Here is a 13332-nt window from a genome sequence, read left to right on the forward strand (position 1 = left end):
AAACTATATCATATAAATGCTGTTCTCTTTCTATTTTTCCTGAACAAAGTATCAAAATTTCCACAAAAAAATATTAAACAGCACTGTTTAAAACATTGATAATAATAATAAATGATTATTGAGTACCAAACCCACGTATCGGAATGATTTCTGAAGGAACATGTGACACTGAAGACTGGAGTAATGACTGCTGAAAATTCAGCTTTACCATCACAGGAATAATTGACATTTTATAATATATTAAAATAGAAAACAGTTATTTTAGATAGTAATAATATTTCACAATATTACTGTTTTTACCATATTTTTGTACAAATATGTGTAGTCTTGGTGAGCATAGACTTCTTACAAAATGATTGTTATTAATTAAAAAATTAAAAAATCGTATTGACCCTAAACGTATGAACGGTAATGTACATATGTTCTTCAAATAACCACTTCGGGACATTCATAACAATGATCTGTTTATGTAATTACTTTTGGCACTTCATAAACTCCTGTAATATTTATATTTCAGTACATGAATGATTTACATCTTGGAGTTACAATGTAAGCATAGGCACATTTCCCATTTACCCCACTGGATCAGGTTGTGTAGATAAACATTGTATTCTATTTTATTCTATGAACATGGCAAAACAAACTCTAATAAACAAGGACATTTTCTTTAATTTGCACTTTATCAAACTCTACAGCCCTACACAGATAGAAACACACCCCACGCTTTAAAAAATGACCTCATAATCTCAGGGGTTATCTGAGAGAAAATAATTTACTGTTGTTTACTGACATTAATTAAATGGCAAATAAACTCTGAATGAATACAAAAACACACATACACACACACACACACACACACACACACACACACACACACACACACACACACACACACAGGCTTGTTTTGCTATCAAAGTGAGGACATTCCATAGGCGTAATGGTTTTTATACTGTACAAACTGTACATTCTGTCACCCTACACTACCCCTACCCCTAAACCTAACCATCACAGAAAACATTCTGCATTTTTACATTTTAATAAAACAATGTTTAGTATGTTTTTAAAGCTATTTTAAATATGAGGACTCATGAAATGTCCTCATATTTCATGTTTACATTGTAATACCAGTGTAATACCCATGTCATTATACAAATTTATATCCTCATAAATCACAAAAACGCGCGCACACTGACACACACACACCTTCTCTTAGCTTTAGCTGTAGGCAAAGACTTGACATTTAGGCCCATTGTGTGAAATGAATTAATACCATTAATATCAGAATATTAATATCACATTGTATAGAAATCATATGTTAGATGACTTAAGTAGAGCGCGCACACACACATACCTGGCTGTGTGGTGTTGAGTCCTGGCAGGTGAACAGGAGTGAAGGTGAAATCGGCTCCCGGCAGAGGCTGATCATCTTTACTCATACCGTTCTCATAGAGCTCTCCTTCCACTCGCTTCAGATGCCACGGCAACCCCAGCAGATGAACAACTGCAGATAGACAGAATGAAAGATTCAACAATAGAACAAAAGAGTCAAGTCACCTTTATTTATAAAGTGCTTTATACAATACAGATTGTTTCAAAGCAGCTTTACAGTGGTAAACAGGAAAATAAAAATTCAGTGATGCAAACAGAATTTCTGCTGTAAAGCAGCTCTAAAAAAAACAATAGTAACAATAGTTTCATTAAATAATTAAGATAGATAGAACAATGGATAGAAGGACAGAACAATGGATAGAACGATGGATAGAATGATAGATAGATATAACGATAGATAGATAGATAGATAGATAGATAGATAGATAGATAGATAGATAGATAGATAGATAGATAGATAGATAGATAGATAGATAGATAGATACTGCAGGTAGGCAGACGGACAGATGGCAATGTGATTAGAAACATTGTTTAGAAGAATTTATTCAGATTTTGTATAAGAAAAATGTCACAGACCAAACTGCATGTTAATAGTGCACTGAAAATGAGATTAGAATATTGTATTAAACCATTCTTCAATACGTTAGCTGTCACCTGTTTTTTCGTATATCTGAATGCACACATACATTTAAGGTCTTCTGTTATCCCATCATCTCTTGAATGTGTGAGGAAGGCTGCAGAGGATTCTGGAAGTGGAATATAAATCGCTCAGGTGGCATTTTATGATCTCCCAGCAGTGAAAGGCCTTTGGCGCATGGTAATGACCTCATCCTAATTACAGCCAATAAAAAGGACAAACTCTCATTCTGCTCACCTCAGGGCCCCCGATACCAGCTATCTCATCATGCAGTTTCCCTCTCTCTCATTCTCCTGTGTGTGTGTGTGGGATTTCAGTCGATCAGGGAAATGAGGTGAGAAGATATACTGACGACGAGTTCTGGAACGGCGAGTGAAAATCAGGTTATTCTCACAGCTAGTTTCTCCCTCTCATTCCCTCCCGTTCCTCAGGCGCATAGGAGTCGCGTGTGGGTTTGCGCGTGTGTGCGCACGTTGGGCTCTGCCGTGAGGAGGCGTCTTTACGAGCCATAAAGAGGGATTGGTGTCTCAGCAGGGAGCTGGATCTACATGATCCTCTCCTTTATCTCCCCCTATTCGCCCTCATCTCTCTCTCTCCCTCACACACACACACACACACACACAAAGTAGCTGCCATTGGCTAAAAATGACAGATCACCGCAAGCACTGCGGATCAGCTTTAACACAGAAACGAACAGGGTCCAGATTTCAGTTCAAGAACGCACATAAGATACTTTTCTATTGTCCCATTCACACCTGAAATAAACACGTTTTTGGTGATTGGATAGCACTTGATCAGACTGTGATTGATACCACTTTTAGAGGTGGTCAAAGACAAATTAAAACAAATACAGATGTTGCACAACAAATAATCAAATAAATCTGTCACTTTGATGGCCAGGAATATACATTTTCTGTCTAATATTTCCCACTGTCATTGATATCATAACTTCTCTTGTAAAAGCTATTTTAGTCTTACCAAGCACTGTTGCAACCTTTTCTTTTTATTCTTTTATTCTAAGACAACAGATATTGCACTCTTGTGATCTGCTCACCCAATTGAAACAATATTTCATGAATTATTTCTCTGAACTACACCCAGAATCACTTGTTTCTCACAGTTGCACAGTATATATATATATCAAAACAAAAATATAAATCAAACAAATTGATTTACCCAATTCATTAAGTTAATATATCCGTTCAATGTGGTGGAAATGACAAACACACACACTAGGGCTGGACGATTAATCGAAAAGTAATCGAAACCGAAATTCAGAACCTCTAACCGATGTAATTTTCCCATGTCGGTTATTTCGTTTTTTTAATCCTGTTAATACTTCCCACTTAAAAACATACTACCGCGTGTGTAACCACGTGACTCTGCCCCATCCAGTCAGTGGCATAAAAACAACACGGAGGTGAACGCCGGTTCAACATATAGTGATGGCGCGCGAGCGGTGAGCCTTGCGTCTTCACTAAACTTTGTCAGTTGTATTTGTTTTAAGGTTTGCCAGGTCTGCATTCAAGCGATTTTAGACAACTGGATGTATATTATTTCGAGCTACTGTGCTCGCGCAGCTGCATTGTGGCACAAACACTCATACAAACAGTAGCTACGCAAAACGTGAAGATCGCGCGCACAGGGAGGAACGCAGAAACTAGTTGTCGGCGCTGTCCATTTATTTATTACTAAAGTAGCTTAGAAACTCAAAACTTATTTTAGTATGTATTTTTTTCTATTTTTGAAGGAACTATTTACAACCCACAGCTTCACAATTAATAGAGAGACGGTATGACTAATTCATTCTCATTACATACTGGTACTGTGCTAATTTATCTTTATCTGATTTACAACGAGCACAAATCTGTAAGATATGTTATGAACCATAGATAAAATAACTTCTGAAAGTGAGCTGTTATGTCAGATCACTCTTTCAATAGGAAAAAAATATCCCACCTACAGTACAAACCTTGTCAGTGAACTATGAGGGCAAAAAAAAAAAAAAACAGAAACAAAATAATCTTTCATTAATCGTAATCGAGGTAAAATGTTCAATTAATCGAGGTTTTGATTTTAGGCCATAATCATCCAGCCCTAACACACACATATACAAAAACAAACAAAAACATTCACTCTGTTTAGATCATATTTTTCAACATGAAATAATATTTCTATGAAGGATTTTCATAATTTAAGAATGAAAGTCTTGCACAAGCGTAAAACAATAAAACATTGTAGAAGTTTCCAAGACAGTTGGAATGTGACAGTATGTGATCTTCATGAAATTAAGAACAAAAATAAATAAATAAAAATAAAACAGGGACACAAAAGTTTTCAAAGTTAAAGACACCAAAACGTTCAGTGTCATAAAAATTGATTATTTACCCAATTCATTATAGTTTTCGTCTGTTTAGAAAACAAATTATGAACAGAGCTTCAGACAGGACAAGAGAAAGAAGGTGGGCGAGACTGACAGAAGAGAAATTGATAGATGGGCAGATCAGTGACATCACAACGCTTTCTATAGGTGTGTGCGCATAAGCGAGAGCTGTCCTGTGTGCATGTGTGTACGGGATCACAAAGCACTTTAAAGGTGCACGTCTGGAAGGTCTCATAAATTCCATGGAAGCTACATTTCTCTCCCCTGCTGGAGTCAGAGCCTTGAACGGCAAACATCGATCCCTTAAAACCTCTAACCTCTCCGCTAGTTCTCTCTTTACAACCGCTAATGAAGAGAAAAATCTCTCTCTCTCCCCCTTCTTTCTCTCTGCCATTTTTCTCTCTGACCCTTCTCCTCCACTTTTTTGCTCTCTCTTTTTCGACAAGATGGACTACTGGGAAGGATTCAGCACTCTTGAAGGGGAGCGAGAAATAGAAAGCGAGAAGGACACCATTCATCAAGGCTTTTGTTAAATCAACAGATTTTAACATGATTTGTAGAGGGCCGGATAGAGCTGGAAACATACAACATTGACCACGGGATCTGACGCATACGTGTGTGTATGCACAAGAAAAAAGAGAGAGAGAGATAATGAGAGAGACAAAGAGACATGTTTCACAGGGAAGGACTGAGAGCTGTTCACTAGACAAAAGTCCCACATACATCAAAGCTAGCTTTAACCTTGATGCTGAATAGCAGACTACCCTGAGACTGAGAAATGGTTAAGCTCTCTGAGTTTAATGTCACACCACAGTTTGTTAATATCCTCGGCTAGGAAGCTGGGCTAAAAGAAATGGATTCGTTTATTGTGTGTCCTGGCTATCGGTCAATGAGAACAATAAGCTTTTGTGGGCTGGCCATTGTGGCGTCGAGTCAATGTTGAAAAAGGCACAAGCTCCGCATCCGGGCAAAAACCTGATCCCCCTCAGGACATCTAGAGAGAATGGTCTGGAAGATATTGAATTAAGGGATGCAACGGACAGGAGGCGGACGTTTTCACATCCAGCTGCTGTTCTGAGATGATGGAAATGTTGTTTAGATGAGGAATGCTGTAGACGGGCGGTTCAGGTTAAATTAATAGAGCAGTTATGAGGCTGGGCGGACAGCTTCTGAGGGAGGGGCTTACAACCAATGACAGGAGAGGAGAGTTTGTGTGAATTGATCGTCGTTTGTTGAGATGATGTAAAAATGCTTCGCATGAATGTTCGGCGGGGTCCTATTTCCAGAGGACGCCACCATTGCCTGACCTCCCCACTTTGCCCAACTGAGATAACCCCATGACTTTAAAACGAAGACAGAATACAAATGTTTTAAGGAGAGATTAGGCCTTTCTCTTCAAGAGGAAAAGATAAACCCTCGCTTTTAGTGAGGAGAGAACATAGACACCTCTTCCTTATATATATATTAAAAAAAAAAAAAAAAAAAAAAAAAAAAACTCTTCCTATCTTAAAGGACTGAGATGATTGCCAGCATAAATGTGTAATTTTCTTTATGTTTATGAAAAACGCAAAAACACATGCACACACAAAAAGAACAGATTTTAATTACTGGAAAAGCTGTCAGTCAAATTTTCCCTGATGTCAAACAATCAGATTTTAGCCCTCTTCCTTGTCCTATGTAAAAAAAAAAAAAAACTTCACTAACCATTGAAACATATGAACACACACACACACATATATATATATATATATATATATATATATATATATATATATATATATATATATATATACACATTTTTTTTAATTTTTTTTTTTTTTTAAATGAATCAATTATTTTAAGGAAATGTCTTGACTGAACTTACAATATCATCTGTCATCTGCCATCATTGTAACAATTACAATTAACAATTTAAAGAGTCATGAGCAAATTGTTGTTCAATTGTTCAATAATAGGGGCTTCATTGTTTTTTGTAGTAATATGTAGTGTAATATGCCTGGAGTACTTGTGATCTTTTTGACAACTATTGACAACATCGCATTAAGACTTACAAGACAAAGGCACTCATGAAATACCTTAAAAAGCCAACACTTGAAACTCTGGAAGGGTAACACTCAACTAAATCATCATTTTGAGTAGAGGAACTGAAACTCAACTCCAGATGTCACAAAACAACAAGTTACCAAACATAATCCAAACACAATCAATAACAACAATGTAAATAAAACTAGCAAACAAATGCAATTTTATTAATTATGTATGCCCCAGTGCATGCTGGGAAGAGGGCAAATGGGTAAACCACAAAACCCTTTCCTGTGTAAGCCCATTCTAGGATTTCAGTTTTAGGAGGGGCTGAGCCCCCTACCTGATAATGAGCTGATCTGGCTCAGAAGAAAACATCTGTTTTAAGTGTGAGATGTCACAAGATTGAACCTTTTTTGTCTGACAACTTTTTAAAAATGAATTAAATTGACATCTGTGAATTAATTTATGTATAGCATATAAGCAACTGTGGCGCATCTTATTTTGTGGTTTCACTGTAACGGAGAGCATATGTATAGAGAAATAAAGAATATCTGTACTATACTATGTGAGGCTGAATATCTCCCTATGACACTAAGGATAGAAAGGATAATACTTCAACTTTACATTTCAAATACTTTTCAACTTTTGCCTTTTTAAGTGACTGGTATGGGGATGATTCCAACAACTGACGCTTGTTAACTGATCATTAACCGTTAACCTACAAGATTATGATAAATTATAATGAAACTAAATTAGAATGGATAAGGGTTAGTGGCCCATTAAAAAAAAACAAATACATTTTCCAGGGGTTTAGTTTTACATGCGCAAATAGCTGCATAAACAACAGAATAAGAGGATTCACACAACATCACATCACACACCTGCAGTGCTTCTGTGATCGGAGAAAAACTGTATAAAATTATATATATGTAGTGAACAGCTGATGTGATGGCACCAGAGCTTCACAACAGACATTCTTTTGTCCCACTAATAAAAAAGAGTCTGATAGGACCCTCAACGGCAACTAAACGACTATTGTAATCAGAACTGCCAAAGGTGGAAGACAGGAAAGATGACATCAATGGCCCACTGATGATAGGCTAATCTCATCACGATTTGCCTTTGTTCACCTCAGCCCTCTATGCCTGAGTTCAAGGTGTGAACGACCATGGACTCCTAGGGCTGCCAAACCGGCTCTGGCTAGAGCACAACAAGAACAAAGAAATGCTCAAAAAGAAAGACAATTTCTAAACATATTGGCTTGAAACCACCAACAAATGGACAGGAATACTGTAAGGAACATGTCCTATATATCCTTTTACTTATCCAGGAAACTGTGCACACACAGTGGAAACCACACCTGGAATAAAAGCCAATGCAACTGCACCCACTGAGACAGAAGTGTGATACCTCAACCAATTCACATCAAGTCTGGACTCTACGACTTCAGAACACTGCTACAAGGACTTTGAGAAAGAAATAAAGCATTTCCAAGGTCCTAAAGACATTGTTTTATTTAACTGTGTATTTTGGAACAATACAACAAGTTTCACAGGATGAAAGGTGGGTGTGTTAAGGGACGGACACCTGGAATGCTGTGACCCAATCACATCACCACATCAGGAAAGGTGGGGATTTGTAATCCCCTCCCCAACAGGAAGGAATAAAAGCTTCCTCAATTGAACAAACCCTCGTTCTGAGTTTCTGACCTGACAAGGAAAGAACAACAGTACGACCAAGGTGAGACTCTTGCGAGTAAACCTTTCACCGCACAGATCTTCAAGCAGCCCAGTGCTTCTGCAGAGGACTTTGACTCCCAATCTGCATGACTCATGTACCTCCAACCTACAGAACATCCTACGGACCGACCACCATCTGACCTACAGTTCTCTGGATTACACAAAGACCTCCAGCACTCAGTGCAGCTCTGCAGCTGTTGGAAAGCAATCCAGTCTCCCATTGCACACGGAAGGATACCAGTGGATGTTTCCCATTCCCGGACTGATCACCCGACCAAGTGAAATGTAAATATAAGCTAAACAAACCTTTTCCAAAGGCCTTGGCATTAGGTTGTTGCAAAATGAGATTGCTATTTGTGTAGAGACTATTTGTCTAGGGTCAAGCGTACACAAATAGATACATTAGACACGTTATCTGTATTCGTAGTAAATGCTTATTAACTATTTTTAATACAAGCATCCAGAAAGACCACAATTGACTCCCTCACAGACTGCTAATTAACCATTCATTGCTTCGTCCAATCCGTTGCTCATCTACTTGGCATTCAGTTTTGTTAACATCCATTTGTGTTGTAGTTTGTAGTTTCTGTTTGATTATTGATTCAATTTTCTTAGTAGTTTAGTCATTGTCCTTCGTAGTATTTAGTGAGTGTAATATTTTACTCTTGTATATCTTTTTGTGAATAAATTCATTTTCTTGCAAACTGTGTCATTCTTGTGTTGATAATCAGAGGCTCTACAAGCTCGCCCGAATCTCACTAAATCCTTCAGATTGGTCAGATGATAAACTTCCTCCAATTTATAAAATTCTAATTCAGTTAACAATCTTTCATGATTGTTCTTTATTGTCAAAGTGAGAATCCTGACTGGTGCCCAGAAATATTGGAAGGAATCATCTGACTCAATATTAATATTAATATTTAAGATCAAAAATCACTACATTTGTGGTGCCCTCATATGAGGCTAATCCAAAATCACTACAGATATAATTTTTACTTAACACACACACAAATAAAATATATATATATATATATATATATATATATACATACACATATACATAAAAGGGCAGCAAGCACCGCCTCTGCAGAAGAAGATCAATGCCTACTTCATCACTGCCTGTTTAGCCCCGCCCACCGATTCACGCATAACATGCAATAGAATAGGTAGCCTAAGTAACATAGGCCTACATGGTGCTAAACCGGATCGCACTACCAAGCAATAAACATGCCGTTGAGGATTACAAAATATTGTGCAGTGCCTGGACTCGACAATAATGCAACATGTAAGTAACTGTGTTAATTCTAATGCCTGATATGTAATCATTCATGTACAGTCAGATGTTCTTTGTCTGTGTGTCAGTAAATCAAACCCGTGACTAAACGTAAACTTGCGTTGTTTCTCTTAGTAGGATGAAAATAATCTGTTAAATCTAAGCGATGTCACGCGTTTTTAGGCCAAAACATTTTTTGTCACATACAGCAAACATCAACTCCCTATCCGCTAGCTGCCTGTCCCCTGAACACACTGTAAAAAAAACGCGGTCTCTGTAGTCGCCACAAGCTCAAAAAACGGCAACAAAAACAAACTAGTGCAGCCTGGACCACGAATCATAATAAACATGCTCCAGCAAATAACCGACAAGAATGATTTTAATTGCGCGTTCATGACTGTTTCAGGAAGCACGGATGGGAGGGGAGGAGGAGGAGGAGGAGGAGGGAGGGTCTAGCTAGCCTCTGTTTTGTTTGACAACACTAAGAACGTCAACAGGAAGTTACTCCACCCAGGATCGCTTAGAGAACCTTTAATGGTGACTAAATTATATAAAGAAAGCGATCAAAGACAGCTCCCTTTGCAATCGTTGGAGCAGCGCGCGCTTAAGCTGTCAATCAAACAACGCGACTGATGCACGAAACTCCCATTCTATTCAACGAATCTCTTAGTTACATCAAACCAGAGGACTAAAATCAGGGTAGGAAAAATGCCTTTTATTTATAAATTATGACAATTTTGAATGTAAAAAGCATACTAACATTATAATTGCACCCCAGGAAACATTATAAAACAATAAAACAACGCAGTTCATGACCCCTTTAAATAGGCCTATACACAAAATATATTTCACTTAATTAACAGATTAACAAAACGAAAGAAAAACCGTGTGACAAGTGTATATGCTGAGTTTCGATTCATTTTTGTTACGCGCTCCTCAACCCCTTTCCACACCATGGGGAAGTTTCATTTCAAAGTGATCAGGCTGGACAACAAACAGATGCATTTTGCCTTCTGATAAAAAACACTTCTTGTGGAGAACAGGAAGGTTAACATTAACATACACTGACCCTCATGCAGGAACTGCGTTGTTCTTATCAAGGTGTAAACGATCATAAATTACTTAGAAACAACAGGAAAAACAAAGTTTGCCATGTTTCTTGAAGCCACAAAGAAAGGACAGATCTTCACAGAAAATTCTAACACAAAAAATTAACAAAAGGGAGCAAATCTTCTTCATATATATTTACAGAACTGTATATGCTTAATCAGTGCTGTTTGTACATAGCAGTACAAAGTATACATAAATGCATGGGTAAAATTTAACATTAATTCAATTCACATTTATTTGTATAGCACTTTTTATACATATTGTTTCAAAGCAGCTTTACAGAAAATGCATGACAACACTACAATTTAGAGTAATCTGTTATCAGAGGTGACTGACTTTACCCTATGTTCTTTGGTCTTTATGGCCCTGTTTACACCTGGTATTTCAAGATGCGTTTTGGTTGATCAGATCACAAGTAGAGGAGGCAGACACATACCCGTTTACACCTGGTATTTTAATTCATCTCTTTTGTCCACTTTTAACCACTGATTTCTTCGAGAGAAAGGTCTGTGGGCGGGTAAATGTATGTTTTTTTTGTTTTTGTTTTTTCAGATCTTTCGATCTAATGAATAAAATAAGCTTGCCCAATTTACTTATGAATGTGACCAGAGACAACGGAAAAACACAGGGAAAGCAGCAGCTTTTGTTTCTGCACTGACAGCCGCAAGGCAACACCAAATGCTGTGAGTGCGTGTTAAAAATCAGGAATGGTGAGAGAACATTGTATCTCTGAAAACATCATCCAATCAAACGCTGGATTGGAAAGATGCCAATTTGCAAATTCCTCCTTCTCAGGAAAGATTAAACGTTTCTCTTCAAGACAAAGAAGTGCCCTAAGCTGCTGAACAGGTTGTTGCTATAAGTTCAACTCTACGTTGGAACGTAAATATCACTTTACCAAACCTCTTTCCAGAGACCTTGGCATTAGTGTATATATTCAGTATATGATTTTCTATTTTGCATTACATTTTGTATAGTTGATGTCAATTAATAACAAATAAGTTTATTCATTTGGCAGACGCTTTTATCCAAAGCGACTTACAAGTGAGGAATACAACAAGCGAGTCGTCATGAAGAGGGCAAATAGACACAAGAAGTGCTCACAATACAAGTTTCAGACATTGCTCAGAGTATCATAAGCTACAATAGAGAGGGATTAAAGAAAGTGAAAGGATAGGTAACGAAAGGAAGAGTTGCGTGTCATCAGCATAGCAATGGTAGGAGAAACCATGTGCCTGTATGATGGGACCAAGTGATGTAGTGTAAATGTACAAGAACTGAACCCTGAGGAACCCCCGTGGTCAGTTGATGAGCTTTGGATACCTCCACTCTCCAGGCAACCCTGAAAGACCTTCCTGTGACATAGGATTCAAACCAGTGAAGTGAAGTACCTGTGATGCCCAGTGATGAGAGGGTGGACAGAAGGATCTGATGATTCACCGTGTCAAAGGCAGCAGATAGATTGAGCAGAATGAGAACTGATGATTTAGAATCAGCCTTTGCAATCTGCAAGGATTTAGTGACCGACAGTAGTGCAGTCTCGGTCGAGTGGCCACTCTTGAAACCAGATTGATTGACGTCTATATAAGGTTTACCTTATGAGGCTTGGAGAAACAGTTCATCTTTCCATAAGATAACATGTAACTGCAATAGTAACATGCAACTCACTTGTATTTATCAATCTTATGCACTTCATTCATGATAGCAATTTAGTAGTTGTTAGTAACTCTTGTTTATCCTTTTGTTAATAAAATCCTTTTATTACACTTGTAACATCTCACAAATCCTTCAGATTGGTTAGATGACAAACTCCCTCCAATATATATTCTTATTTATTCAACAGTATGTTCTTTACTGTCATGGTGAAATTCCTGGTGGTGCCCCATTTATTAAGAGGTAGGAACCATCTAAAACTCACTCAGTATTAAAACTCAATATTAATATTAAAATAATATTTAAACCCAGATTCATTACATTTGTTCTGTTCTGAATACAGTTAAATTTAAAGGATTTGTTGTGGAGTGAGGGGAACTAAATTAGCCTATAGCTATGTTTATAGTGTTTATAATGTTTGTAAACATTTCGCTTTATTTCGCTTTTATCTATCAGCATTTTACATTATTTCTGAACGTAATAATAAAATGCAACTTATACGTGATTTATCTGTTATTTCCTCTCTCTCAAAAATGCAATTTTATATGTGTAGCATATTTTTTAAACATGCAGCAAACATTTTAAAAAATATCTTGAAAATTATTAAATTACTGTACTTTTTAAACCATAACTGATTATTAGGTCAAAATTTTTACTGTCAGTTAACAGTTAACCAGTTAATTATGAGCATCCCTAGTATCAATCATAGACTGTAAAAAAAGATGGATGACGCGACGCCGCTTCCTTCCATTGTAATGAACTGAATGTAAAACGTACGACGATGGGCGCTGACACGTTACGCAAAAACGTCAGTTTGGAGCCTGGGCATGCGCAAAAGAAATCATCAGTGGAGCCCAGAGGCGGAGTTGCGGTATCAAACTTCCACCCAGACAACTATGTCATCATTGATGTTTTTTAAATAGACTATATAATAATTCCATCAATGAAGCCATCATTTAACGTTACCAAGAAAAGTTCAGTGATCCGTCAGATCCTGTAGGTCGGTTAGTACAGTTTACTGATGAACAACTCATTTTGTCGGTGTGAAATATATCTACTATCTCCCCTCAAAGCTCCGACAGTCCTCAGAGAAGCTGTCAATCAACCATCAATCATGATGACA

The 13332-nt window shown here is 37.4% G+C and overlaps 1 protein-coding gene across 5 annotated transcripts in view; it reads right to left on the reverse strand.

The window, feature by feature from the left end:
• The window catches only part of tenm1 (teneurin transmembrane protein 1), a 188229-nt gene that overhangs the window by 71481 nt on the left and 103416 nt on the right, over window positions 1-13332 (reverse strand). For all 5 annotated transcript variants that reach the window (XM_048187159.1, XM_048187160.1, XM_048187164.1 and 2 more), the window contains one exon: window positions 1352-1501. In XM_048187159.1, coding sequence (XP_048043116.1) covers window positions 1352-1501 — 150 coding nt within the window. The remainder of the gene's footprint in view (window positions 1-1351; window positions 1502-13332) is intronic.

Source organism: Megalobrama amblycephala, linkage group LG4, assembly GCF_018812025.1.
Source record: "Megalobrama amblycephala isolate DHTTF-2021 linkage group LG4, ASM1881202v1, whole genome shotgun sequence".
Classification (NCBI taxonomy): domain Eukaryota; kingdom Metazoa; phylum Chordata; class Actinopteri; order Cypriniformes; family Xenocyprididae; genus Megalobrama; species Megalobrama amblycephala.